The following is a 13,995-nucleotide window of genomic DNA, read 5'->3' as shown; positions in this document are numbered from 1 at the left end:
AGGATGTAGGCTCACCAGAGAGAACGCAATGGCACCCCACTCCAGTACTCGTGCCTGGAAAATCCCATGGACGGAGGAGCCTGGTAGGCTGCAGTCCATGGGGTCGCTAAAGAGTCGGACAGGACTGAGTGAGCAGCAGTAGCAGCAGGCTCACCAGAGTCTATTTATGTTATTGGTAAGAGGTTTTAGACAATGTGGTTAAGATAAGCAATAAGGGATATAAATATCAGAAAGAAAGAAACTGATAAGTATATGCAGAAGATAAGATATAGTATTCTTTAGTGAGGATGGCAACAAGAGACAAGACAATTAATTGAAAAAAAATACAAGGATTCATTAATATGATCAGGATAAAGATAAATATACAGTATTTGATATATATATATATATGCTGAAAATAAAAATATATAATTCTTTATGTATCAGCAATTGCCAATTAGAAAAATAAAGAGAGAAAAGATTCCATTAAAAAAACCCTTATAGACTAGGGATAAGATTAATAAAAATTTTAAGACATTTGCAGAAAAAATATCAAACTTTACATATGATAGATAGGAGTGCTGTTAGATCCACAAGGGAAAAGAAAGACTATTCAATAAATATGGCAAGTAAAAGTTATCTATATGAAAAAAGCATAAACATATAACATAAAAATCAACTCCTCTTTGAGTAAGAGCTTAAAAGTCAAGAACAAAAATTTACACTCCTAAGAAAAATTATCTTGAGGCCCTGGAGTAGGAAATAATTTTGTAAACACAAAATATTAACTTTAAAACACTGATAAGTTTGTCTACACAAAATTATGAACTTTTGTTCATTCAATGATCTTAAAAAAAGAAAGTGAAAGGACACGTTACAACTTGAGAATATATTCACAATACACACAACTGTTAAGGGTTACTATCAAGAACATAAAAAGAACTTCTTCATCAGTTCAGTTCAGTTCAGTTGCTCAGTCACGTCTGACTCTTTGCGACCCCATGGACTGCAGTATGCCAGGCTTCCCTGTCCATCACCAACTCCCACAGTTTACTCAAACTCATGTCCATCAAGTCGGTGACGCCATCCAACCATCTCATCCTCTGTCATCCCCTTCTCCCACCTTCAATCTTTTCCATCATCAGGGTCTTTTCCAAGGAGTCAGTTCTTCACATCAGGTAGCCAAAGTATTGGAGTTTCAGCTTCAGCATCAGTCCTTCCAATGAATATTCAGGACTGATTTCCTTTAATACTGACTGGTTTGATGTTCTTGCAGTCCAAGGGATTCTCAAGAGTCTTCTCCAACACCACAGTTCAAAAGCATCAATTCTTCGGTGCTCAGTTTTCTTTACAGTCCAACTCTCACATCTGTACATGACTACTGGAAGAACCATAGCTCTGACCAGACAGATCTTTGTTGGTAAAGTAATGTCTCTGCTTTTTAATATGCTAGGTTGGTCATAGCTTTTACTACCAAGGAGCAAGGTTCTTTTCATTTCATAGCTGCAGTCACCATCTGCAGTTATTTTGAAACCCAAGAAAATAAAGTCTCTCACCGTTTCCATTGTTTCCCCATCTGTTTGCCATGATTTATGGGACCAGATGCCATGATCTTATTTTCTGAATGTTGAGTTTTAAGCCAACCTTTTCACTCTCCTCTTTCACTTTCATCAAGAGGCTCTTTAGTTCTTCTTCACTTTCTGCCATAAGGATGGTGTCATCTGCATATCTGAGGTTATTGATATTTCTCCCAGCAATCTTGATTCCAGCTTGTGCTTCATCCAGCCTGGCATTTTGCATGATGTACGCTGCATATAAGTTAAATAAGCAGGGTGACAACATACAGCCTTGACACACTGAGGAAACCAGACACTTGCAGGGCACAAACAGAACCTTGTGCACACCAGGACCCAGAAGAAAGGAGCAGTGACCCCAGAAGAGACTGACCCAGACTTGCCCGTGAGTGTCCAGGAGCCTCTGGCGGAGGCGTGGGTCTACAGTGGCCTGCTGCAGGGTCGGGGGCACTGAGTGCTGCAGTGCATGGGAACTTTTGAAGGAAGTCACCGTTATTTTCATTACCTCCACCATAGTTTGGCCTCAGGTCAAACAACAAGGAGGGAACACAGCCCCGCCTATCAACAGAAAATTGGATTAAACATTTACTGAGAATGGGCCTGCCCATCAGAACAACACCCAGTTTCCCCTTCAGCCAGTCTCTCCCATCAGGAAGCTTCCATAAGCCTTTTTTTTTTTTTTTCAATATAAATTTATTTATTTTAATTGGAGGCTAATTACTTTACAATATTGTATTGGTTTTGCTTTTATCCTTATCCATCAGAGGGCAGATAGAATGAAAACCACAATCACAGAAAACTAACCAAACTGATCACATGGATCACAGCCTTGTCTAACACAATGAAACTATGAGCCATGCCCTGTAGGGCCACCCAAGATGGACGGGTCATAGTGGAGAGTTCTGACAAAATGTGGTCCACTGGAGAAGGGAATGGCAACAACTTCAATATTCTTGCCTTGAGAACCCCATGAACAGCATGAAAAGGCAAAAAGACAGGACACTGAACCATGAACTCCTCAGGTTGGTAGGTGCCCAATAGGCTATGGGAGATCAGTGGAGAATTTCTTCATATTAATAGAAAAATCCTAACAACTCAATAGAAAAATGAACAAGAGAGAAAAATAATTTCACCAAAGCATTAACATATATAGCCATAGACCTACAAAAACTATTCAGTATCACTGGCAATCAGGTTTTGCAAACCAAACATTTGCTCTTCATTACAAGACTAAAATTTAAAATTCTGACAATATCAAGTATTAGGGATAATGTGAATCTCTCATACACATTATTGGTGGAAAATAGTTTGGCATTATTAGTCACCCTAAGACCCAAAAATTCCACTCCTAGGAATACAGCAAAAAGAAACTGCTGCAAATGAGTAAGATACGTTCAAGAATGTTCATAGTAGCGCTGATACTGATAGCAAAGTTTAGTTAACAAACCAAATATACTTCAATGAAAAGATGGAACCCTAGTACCAAACCCAATCTAAAATCTAAATTCGTTTGGCATACTCAATAATGTAAAAGTCATACAGGAGTTAAAAATATAAAGAAACAGCAACAACACGGAAAGATATTAATCATATAATATTTAAGTGAAAAAAAAAAGTCCCAAAACAATATATAAAACTTGCCTTTTATATAATGGCACCCCACTCCAGTACTTTTGCCTGGAAAATCCCATGGATGGAGGAGCCTGGAAGGCTGCAGTCCATAGGGTCGCTGAGAGTCGGACACGACTGAGCGACTTCACTTTCACGCATTGGAGAAGGAAATGGCAACCCATTCTGGTGTTCTTGCCTGGAGAATCCCAGGGACGGGGAAACCTGGTGGGCTGCCATCTATGGGGTTGCACAGAGTCGGACACGACTGAAGTGACTTAGCAATAGCAATAAAACAACTAAAACTTAGAAATGGGTATGAAAGATGATTCTCCACCAAATAATGTATATACTCATCATAATCCCAGATGAAATGTCAACAAACATTTTTTTGTTTGTTTTTGCCTGGCAGTGGGGGATGATTTGCTTCTACAGTTCATTTGGAAAAGTAAATGTATGAGTGAAAAGGCAAATACATTTGAAAAGGAAGAACTAACTAATTAGAGAGAGTTTGCGACCTCAGTAGGAGAAACATATTAAAATCTATAATCATTAAAACACTTTGATATTGACATAGGAATAGAACAATAGAATTGTGGAACAGGAAAAGAATCCAGAAAAAAACACACAGACATTTAGCTGATGATACAGAGCACTTTTCAAATCAGTATGGAAAGAGTAGGCTATTCAACAAAAGGTGTTGAGACAACTGATTCTACAACTGAAAAAAAAAAAGTCTCATTTCAAAAATACAAAAATAAATTCTGGAAAAAGACCTAATCTTATTGAGAAAGGCCTTTGTAAGCATCACACAAAAGCCAGAAATTACAACAGAAAAGAGAGATTAAGGAAACATAAAAATTTAAAACTTCAAATAGAAAAAAAAGACATCCTGAGCAAATTTGCAAGGCTTTTAACAGTATCTATCAAGTGTGAAGTGTAAACTACCTTTGTTTCTATTTCTAGGAACCAGTCCTACAGATATATCAACACAAGCAATTGAACATAGATATGTATGTATGAAGATGTTTAACAAAAAGTTGGTAGTGGCAAAAACTAAAAACACTAAGTGTTCTGAAGGAGGGGAACAGGTAAATCTACAGTGGAATAATCTGCAGCCTTTACGGATCTACAGGTATAAATATAATGAAATGAAAAGACATCTTCAATGTATTATTTTTCTTTGAAATATTAAAATAGCATAAAATTTTAAAAATATTAAATAACACCGTTAGATGCCTAGGGATTTCCTGAGAGTTTATAGCATTCTTCAACAGTAAAATAACTTGAGAATGCACAGGTCTATAACTTTTTAATTCAATAATTTAAAAAAATTCAGGACTGTCATTCATCGGTTGATGAGAAATATGAGGCAGGGTCACATGTTCATCAACAGTTAATTTGGCATCAGAATCTGTTTGGCAATATTTGCACAATTATATTGTGTTCTTATTTTATTAAAATATGGGTGGCAGATTGAGAATGAAAATGCTGCTGTCACAGAAAAGCACAGGCCTCATAAAACTAATATTAATGGAAAGAAAGATAAGATTGTTAACCTGCCAGAATTAGAGTATCATTAACTTCAATGGAATAGTCTATATTCAATTTGAGAGGGGAAAAAAAGAAGCACAATTAAGAATCATGAACAAGGGCTTGGTGTTTATGATGTGGATATATATGGTACCCACATTTTTGTATAATCCTCTACCCTTGGGTGTACGTAGGACCCAAGATCTGTTAATAAAATGGGATAGCCACTCCCTTAACTCAGCTGTATTATATGGCAAAGATGATGGTACAGTCACTCTTGTGCTTAGGCTGCATTTTATACTGGACTCCATCATAGCAGACTAGAGTAAGATTCTCTCATTGACTCTGAAGAAGTAAGTTGCCATGTTCTCGGAGTGCCATAGGAATGAGACCCAAAGGTGATCTCTAGGAGCTGAGAATGATTCCTTCCCAATAGCCAGCAAAAAAGAAAGGATCCCAGTGCTACAACTACAAGAGGACTCTGAGCTCTGGATGAGGAGGCAGTCTGCTGATATTCTGGTTTCTGACTTTGTAATACTCTGAGCAGACAACCAACTACACTCTGCCCATACTCTGGTTCTGCATAATATTTATCTGTGAAATGATAAATATTAACAGGTGTTGCTTTAAGTCATTGAGTGTATGGTTGTTTATAACAGCAATACATATCTAATGTAGTGTGCTGACATGAAAACCTTAAGCTTGAGTAAAGCTGATGAAATATGAATGGACATGAATTTGAACAAACTCTGGGAGATAGCGGAGGACAGAGGAGCCCAGTATGCTACGGTCCATGGGGTTGCAAAGAGTTCCGACTATACAGTTCAGGGAATTCTCTAGGCCAGAATACTGGAGTGGTTAGCCTTCTCCTTCTCCAAGACTATAAAGTGTCAGGTAAATAAATGAAATAATTTATTTCATTTTTTTAAAAGAGTGATGTGTCAAAGGGAGTGCAGAAAGAACCACTTGAAAGAATTGAGTTTGCTCAGTCAAAGGACGGGACAAGACGTGATATGTCTATGAACAGGGAAGGATAATCATCTTTTGTATACCAAGAGCTCATTATGATGAGCTCATTTCTAAGACTTTGTTTAGTATGGTTATATTTCTTAGCATTTTCTCAAAGTGTGAGAGACAAATCACTCAAAGAAAGAATAGTAGATTATTGAACTTAGCAACTGAACAACAAGTGGAGAAGACTATTGTAAATGAATACAAAAATAGAGCTAAACACATGCATTTTAATGATTCAGAATTGGCAGGATCGGAAGGAGGGGGGCGATTTACCTGAGAAGAGAAGAGAAGCATGGTCAAGAATATATCATGTTTGTGTTTTTGCAAAGAAAAAGAAGGAACTTAACATTTATTATCTTCTATTTATTTTGTTGGATACTTCCACATGCCACAGTGATGAAAAAGCGGTTTAAAAATGTTTATTTTTCTTCCAATAAAACAAGTAATCACATATCCTCTAAAGCATAGAAATGCTTTTAAAGCAAAATGATATTAAAGCCAAAGTACAGAAAACTCATTAAATTTGTATCATGAACTAATTAATAACTATATGTGAAAATTAATGTGCTTGGTATGAGTACATTTATATCTTTAGATATATATCTACAGTAATATATATATATATAAATTGTTACTACTGTAAAATATTTAGGACATGAAAATTAGTGTTTTATATGTCTTTGAGTGCTTACAAATAGTACTTTGAAAGCTTATGGACAGTCTGGTAGTTCTGTTATTCACATCTTGCAATTTTCTTCTGAAGATTCACTTACAAACCTGGTCTGTGTGAGACTTTCCCCATCTAACCCTTTAAATGACACCAAATGTAAAGTTCCTGACTGCACACATAGACAGTTCAGGTTTAGCTCAGTTGTGTCCGACTCTTTGTGACCCCATGGACTGCAGTATGCCAGGCCTCCCTGTCCATCACCAACTCCCAGAGTTTACTCAAACTCATGTCCATTGAATTGGTGATGCCATCTAACCATCTCATCCTCTGTCATCCCCTCCTCCTCCCGCCTTCAATCTTACCCAGCATCAGGGTCTTTTCAAATGAGTCAGTTCTTCGCATCAGATAGCCAAAGTATTAGAGCTTCAGCTTCAGCATCAGTCCCTCCAATGAATATTCAGGACTGATTTCCTTTAGGATGGACTGGTTGGGTCTCTTTGCAGTCCAAGGGACTCTGAAGAGTCTTCTCCAGCACCACAGTTCAAAAGCATCTATTCTTTAGTGCTCAACTTTCTTTATAGTCTAACTCTCATATCCATACATGACTACTGGAAGAACCATAGCTTTAACTAGATGGACCTTTGTTGGCAAAGTAATGTCTCTGCTTTTTAATATGCTGTCTAGGTTGGCCATAGCTTTTCTTCCAAGGAGCAAGGGTTTTTTCATTTCATGGCTGCAGTCACCATCTGCAATGATTCTGGAGCCCCTCAAAATAAAGTCTGTTACTGTTTCCATTGCTTCCCCATCTATTTGCTATGAAGTAATGGGACCAGATGCCATGATCTTAGTTTTTCTTCAAAGTAGTCGTAAAAATCTATACTCTCATCAGTAGTGTGTTCTTCCTTTTATTTTAGGTTCTTGTCTAGAACCCAAAACAATTCTTTAGGTTCTTATTTTAGAATCTAGAACAACTCCTTTTGTTCTAGACCCTTGTCAACATTTGGTACTTTTTTTTTTTTCATTTTAGATATCTTGATATAATTTTGGTTTAAATTTGAATTTTCCTGATGAATAATGAAACTTTTCATATATTGAATAGCCATTTGGATGAGCTCTTTTTTAAAATGAGCATTGAAGCCTTGCCTTTTTTTCACAGGTGTGTAGGAGAAGTTCGTTATGTATTATGTTTGGATATTAAAATTTAAAAATAATCTCTTTTTAGACTGTCATAGAAAAATGTAAAATAAGCAACATCTGGATTAAACCTGAAGAGCCTTTAAAAAAAAAAAAAACTAGTTTCTATTCTCCTGTAACATGGGTTTGACAGGGGAAAAGAGAAAGAAAAAGTCTATCTTTAAATATTTAATTTAACAACTAAGCAAAATGAAAATGGTCTTATAATTTCTGACACTGGAAGAAACCTACTGGGAAGCTGTCATAAATCACAGTACTTTATAGCAATAAAATAGTCACATCCTTGAAGTTCACTATTTCTAGCTAATTAAAATTTCATTGTCAAATACATCTTGCAGTTTGTTCATATTTTACAGTTTCTCAGAAGACACGCTTCTGAGAAAAACTGGTAAATAAATTGTTGGATTTTCTTTTTAAAAAGGACCAGAGGAAAGCCTGCCTTCTGGTTTTAAATATCCTTCCATTTACAAACAAAACAAATAAAACAAGCAACTTCTAAACTTTCTAAAAAGACTTCTGCCTTTTACATTACAGTAAATTTGCTTTGAATAGTACATGTGGTTTTGTTAATAAAAATGTTTCCAAGAGAGACTTGTTTTCATTCTTTGTAATGACAGCAGTTACTCCTAGGCATTCTTCCTTACACCATGTTTTTGGTTTTGTTAATAAAAATGGTCAACACTGGCTCCAACTGGGGGGAAAAAAAGCTAATTCTTTGGAAAATTTATCTTAAAAAGCTGATTATCAAATACTAAGTGCTTATACTGTATTTATAAGAAAAGGAAATGAAGAAAACCAAAATTATTAAAAATACATTTCACAATTTTAGCAACTGTCACTGTGCAGATATTTGCAAGTAAAATAATAGTACTCATAAAATAGAGTGATATTGTTTCAGGAAACTACTGTGATGTTTCACTGAGTTTCAGGTGGAGGCAAAAATGCTTCAAGAAAAATATCAAGATATATGTAAGCTAACTATTCAGTTCAGTTCAGTTCAGTTGCTGTCATGTCCTACTCTTTGCAACCCCATGAACCGCAGCACGCCAGGCCTCCCTGTCCATCACCAATTCCCAGAGTTTACCCCAACTCATGTCCACTGTATTACTGTGATACAATTCTTTTACCATATGCAGACAGTAATTCAATAATCTACTATTCTTTCTTTGAGTGATTTGTCTCTCACACTTTGAGAAAATGCTAAGAAATATAACCATACTAAACAAAGTCTTAGAAATGAGCTCATCATAATGAGCTCTTGGTATACAAAAGATGATTATCCTTCCCTGTTCATAGACATATCACGTCTTGTCCCGTCCTTTGACTGAGCAAACTCAATTCTTTCAAGTGGTTCTTTCTGCACTCCCTTTAACACATCACTCTTTTAAAAAAATGAAATAAATTATTTCATTTATTTACCTGACACTTTATAGTCTTGGAGAAGGAGAAGGCTAACCACTCCAGTATTCTGGCCTAGAGAATTCCCTGAACTGTATAGTCCATGGGGTCACAAAGAGTCGGACACAACTGAGCGACTTTCACTCACTTTATAGTCTAGGTGTTCCTAGAAAAGGGAATTCTTGTAGTAGGGACCCAAACATCGTATCTTCTCCTATCTCACTGGAGAGACCAGAAATCAAATCAACTACACACCATCTATTTGAAATATAATCTAGCTAGAAAGTTACAAACCAGAGTATTAAAAAGAGAATATCCATTTTTTTTTAGTCTTCATATTAACTAAAGTAGTAACTGTGAGTAGTTAACTATACAACAGCAGCATGCTGCTAAGGTTTTCAAAGGTGCTCTGTAGTCTGTGGAATTAAATGCAATACATCAGAGCAAGCAACTTGTCCAACAGGTTGACTATGCTAGGTGTCACCTGATCCTGAATGACACTGGCTTGATCCTGGCACCTAAACCTGCTTGCTTACTTTCAAAAGTCTAACAAAAGAGCATGCAGAACCAGGTCATTTTTCTTCTTCAAAGAAGAGAACTGTATTAACCTACACTAACTTCACAACTTGCTATTTCAGCAATTCACTTATTTATAAAATACCTCAAACCTGAGAATGACAGAAATGTGGGGTTTTATAGTCTCATTCCTGATAAGAACTCCTCACTGGCTCCCTCTTCAAGTGTATAAGTTCAGAGAACTCTTCATTCAGCAGAATGGTAAGGTCTGAGTAGGGGTGAGCGAGGTACCAGAGAAGATAAGAGCGAGCAAGGTACCAGAGAAGATGAAGACCTTCATCTGAATTTTAATGACGATTCAGTAAGTCTCTCCTATTTTTCAAATATGCACAAAGAACATATTCTCAGTGGCAACGCTTTAGGCTTCCAAACACAAACTGACATCATACCCATAATTACATGTGGAGCTTTGATAGACTGAATTCCGATTAGGCGCGCACACACACATACCCAGAAAGAAAAAAATAAAAACAAAAGACAGCTGTCTGAGGATTGACATTGCTGAGTCATGACTCATTTTCTCGACTCACTGTTTACTGGGAAACAACAGGACACTACCAGTTATTCTCTCTCCGCACTACAGAATTAGGTATTTTAGAAAGTTTATGCAACCAAGTCTAAGAATCTTGTGAACCTTATTTCACCACACATCCACCGGCTTCTTCAAGAAAACTGATATACAGGGAACTGAAAACAAGAACCACCACAAACAACCACTAGAGAGCGTGAAAGAACAGGAAGAACAAAACCAGTGTGACTCCCTCTTCAGAAGCTGCTGAAGGTCAAGACTGGAGCAGAAGAGGAAACTCAACCATGTGTCTATATAGAAGGATTTCCAGAGTTTTGAGTGGCTAATCAGGTTACCTTTATGAGTAAAGAATTAATTTGATAATTCAGTGTTTTACACACCCAGCCTCAAGCTTCTGCCCCTTGGACTGTCCATCTTTACTTTTGTTTATAGAGATTTCATTCTTACAACTTTAATGAGGATACAGAACCCAGAATTATACCCCAAAAGTAGAAAGAAACTGTAATGGGGAAGACGTATTAATAAATCCTTTAAATGAGACAAAAGTTTTGATCAACTATAGCCAAACTTTTATCAGAAAAATGTCATGGCTACATTACAGAGCTCTTAACCTTCTTTGCAAATTTAATATATAAACTATATGGATATATATTTCATGAAAAAAATTTAGAAAAACTAGTATCAAGAAAAAAATCATGAGTAGTGAAAATGGGCCCACCTTCAAAAAAAAAAAAAAAAAAAAAACAATGGTCAAAAGAAAATTGTTTCACATACATAGGAGAATTTCTTTCCTCATGCCATTCATTTCATCCTACCCACTCCCTTCCCATTTATAATGTGCCTTTAGTTATAAAATGGGCACCTTACTAGCACAAGTGCCTTTCGAAACATAATCCTGCATAATCTGACATTTGTATTCAGGAGAGAAAAAGGAGTCATGTGTTTCCTTCTAATATTTTTCTCTTTCCAATACACAGTAGCAAACTTTATAATTATTAGATTGATTAATAGTTTTTTTTCAACTTAGGTCAGTAAAATACCAGCAATAGATTAATGACCTGATTGTCTCTAACATGGGGAAATATACCAAGGCCCAATGTCCATTTTTGTTTGTCTGTCTAGCTATCCATCCATCCATCCACTCATCTATCATATACACACATAACATAATATACATGCATGTATCATGGCAGTCCTTTCACATACTCCAGCAGGATAGAAGATGAGAGAAAAATCTAAGCCCTGTGTAACACAACGTGAACACTGTTAAATTGGACAGAGCATTATGTCCTCATTCTCACAGCCATCAGTCCTCTTTATAAACAGTGTGTTTTAATAATGGATTCGGCAGTACGACAAACAGTCTCTTGTTTCCTACTGGGTGGAGAATGTCACTTTGTAATTTGATTTCCGATAGCCGAAAGCAATAATGAAACTGCTCCTTACAACGTACTGCTCATCACTCACAGACTCGTAAATCACAACCCCATTTACACAGACTTAGTCAAAAACTGGAATAGCAGGTCAAGCTTTAACACAAAAACACTACATCCCTTCACTGTGCTTGGAGCCAAATCAAGCTAACTTGTTCCCAGGGATTGTAAAGAGCCATGACAGATCCTTTTGACAGTGGCTATCTTTACTATTTAGCTCACTAGAATAGTGTGGTCTCTCTCAACTCCACAATGGTCTCCAGAAAAATGGAAAGGGCAGCAACCTTTTCAGAGACTAAATGAAAATGTATGAAGACAGATGTTCACTGACTGTTGTGACTCTCAAGATCTTCCACTTAAGTTACCCTCAAGCACATAATTCATGAGGTGAAGTAACAGAGGACCCTTACAAATGGAGAGAAACTGAGCTGGGTCTTGGATAAGGAAGCAATTGGTTCAAACAGTTGGATAATTTTGAAATGTTAAAATTTAAAAAATCATTAAAAAAATTACATTAAAAAATATAAACATAGAGAAGGCACTGAATATGGGATAATGCTACCCAAAAAAAGTTTTACTAACTTCAATTACACAGAAAATGACTAAGTCCCAAAGTCTTTAAAAGAGATTAAAATCAACTTGAATCTTAATTTCGTATATAGGCATTTAGAATATGCTACAGCTATGTAATTGTTTACATAAAAGCAACATACAAACTGCAGTCATTTGCCTTAACTGAAAGCTGCTTTTTATTCTGATAAATACCAATACTTTGCTATATGTTTTTGGTTTTGAATGAATATGATATCAATATTGATGACATCCATCTGCCAACATCTCCTCCCCATATTTCAATCTAGATTTATGATGTATTTGGTCTTTAGGCAATAACTCATGGTATCTGAGCCAGCAGACACAGTATGGACAAAGTATAAAGCCTAAATGTATCTGGAACCATGAGAAAAAAACCAGTAAACTGCAAATAAGGAGACCTGTATTTTCATTTCAATTCTGTTCTAATGCTGTGATCTTGAGCAAGCACCAAATCCCTTACACCTCAATGTTCTCATTGAAAAGGAAGAGTGTGGACTGCACCAGATGATTTCTCAAGTCTCTTCCAGATTTAACTTTCAACGAGCTAATTAGTTAAAGTTTCTGACGTCATCTGTTGGCAAAGGATATTAAAAGTCTACCTTGGGGTGGGAGGTGGGGAACAAGCAAAGTTCTCATTTGAACTCTTACTGCTGTCTATGGATCCAACCTGTTGAACTTGCCAAATGAAACAGATTTACTACATGCTACTGAGATTCAGGCAAGGCTGTTACATTATTATTAATGGTTGATATATTTTGTCTCTCTCAGAGAGAAATGGGCTATATCCATTCCTAGGTATCTTAGTATTTCATAAAGAATCTAGGGAAAAACTAGAATAAACATCCACTTCAAATGATTAAAAGAACAAGTAAATGTTGCAGTGTTAGTACTTTGCTATGATCATCACACCTTTAATTTATCTGAGTTTCTCAGAAGGCTATTTTAGATCTGGATTTTGTACTGGATGTTGAGTCTCCACGCAGTACTCCTGTGAACTCACAGTTAATGAAAACCAACCCATTTTTTTTTTTTTTAAAAGCCGGTAAGTACAAAAGTAAATAGTCATTTCATTTGTGAATTTTGAAAAAGCACAGATACCCTTTAAATATATACAAACTTTTAACTTCTGTCTCAGATGGATTCTAGGAACTCTTACCTGGGGTCTGCATTCCGTGAAGTTTCTGGGTGTTGCTAACATGATCTTTCCGGCATGCCAGTCAGAAACTCAAAACACTTTCTATACCGCACTAGCTGCGCTTGTTCACGCTCCTGCTCTCTCTCGCTCTCTCTCTCTGTTTTTTTGCTCCCGCTCAATGCCTCAGACAGATTGGAATGCAGAAAAGCCAGAGCCAACGCCAGTCAAACTCACCCCCCCAAACCCCCCTCCCCCCACTTCTTTTGCTAGAGAGCACTGAACAATAGCTATCCTTCCTGCTCACAGCCTGTCTCTTTCACAGCACTGGGTGCAGGCAATCTAGTTCAGAAGAAGCAACGTGATTTACCAAGCGAGGTATTTAATTCACTTCTTCTGTCCCATGGGTGGATGTGTACATCTGTGAGTTTTAAGAAGCGATTCATTTTTTTTAAAAAAAGCAATCTATTTCAAAATCTGTCCTGTTTTAGGAATAGAAATATAAAACAAATTTCAGAGATTCTTATTTTGAGTGTTATTGCTGAATTAAAATATTAACTTTTCAAAGTACAAAGCCCAGGGAAATACCTTACAGCTGATGTATATATAGAAGTCCGTTAACACATATATTGCTATCTTAAAGTCACTTGGTGAATCACTTTATCACAATAGTAATATTTTAAATTTAGAAAAAGAAAAACAATTTCTCTGAAACTTTTCATTCAGGTCTTAAGCTAGAACTTCATTTTAAAAATAAACTA

General features: G+C 36.4%; 1 protein-coding gene across 9 annotated transcripts in view; it reads right to left on the bottom strand.

Moving 5' to 3' along the window:
- The window catches only part of RASAL2 (RAS protein activator like 2), a 399,967-nt gene that overhangs the window by 134,665 nt on the left and 251,307 nt on the right, over positions 1–13,995 (bottom strand). Inside the window, exon 1 of one of the 9 annotated variants that reach the window (XM_061383306.1) lies at positions 13,259–13,469. The exons of 7 other annotated variants lie outside the window; for them this stretch is intronic. In XM_061383306.1, the coding sequence (XP_061239290.1) occupies positions 13,259–13,271 (13 nt within the window). In that variant the 5' untranslated portion in view covers positions 13,272–13,469. Of the gene's footprint in view, positions 1–13,258; positions 13,470–13,995 lie in introns of those variants that run through there. One more of the 9 variants, XM_061383307.1, reaches the window with a different exon arrangement.

Source organism: Bos javanicus, chromosome 16 (assembly GCF_032452875.1).
Source record: "Bos javanicus breed banteng chromosome 16, ARS-OSU_banteng_1.0, whole genome shotgun sequence".
Lineage (NCBI taxonomy): Eukaryota > Metazoa > Chordata > Mammalia > Artiodactyla > Bovidae > Bos > Bos javanicus.
This window is presented reverse-complemented; position numbering and strand designations above follow the sequence as displayed.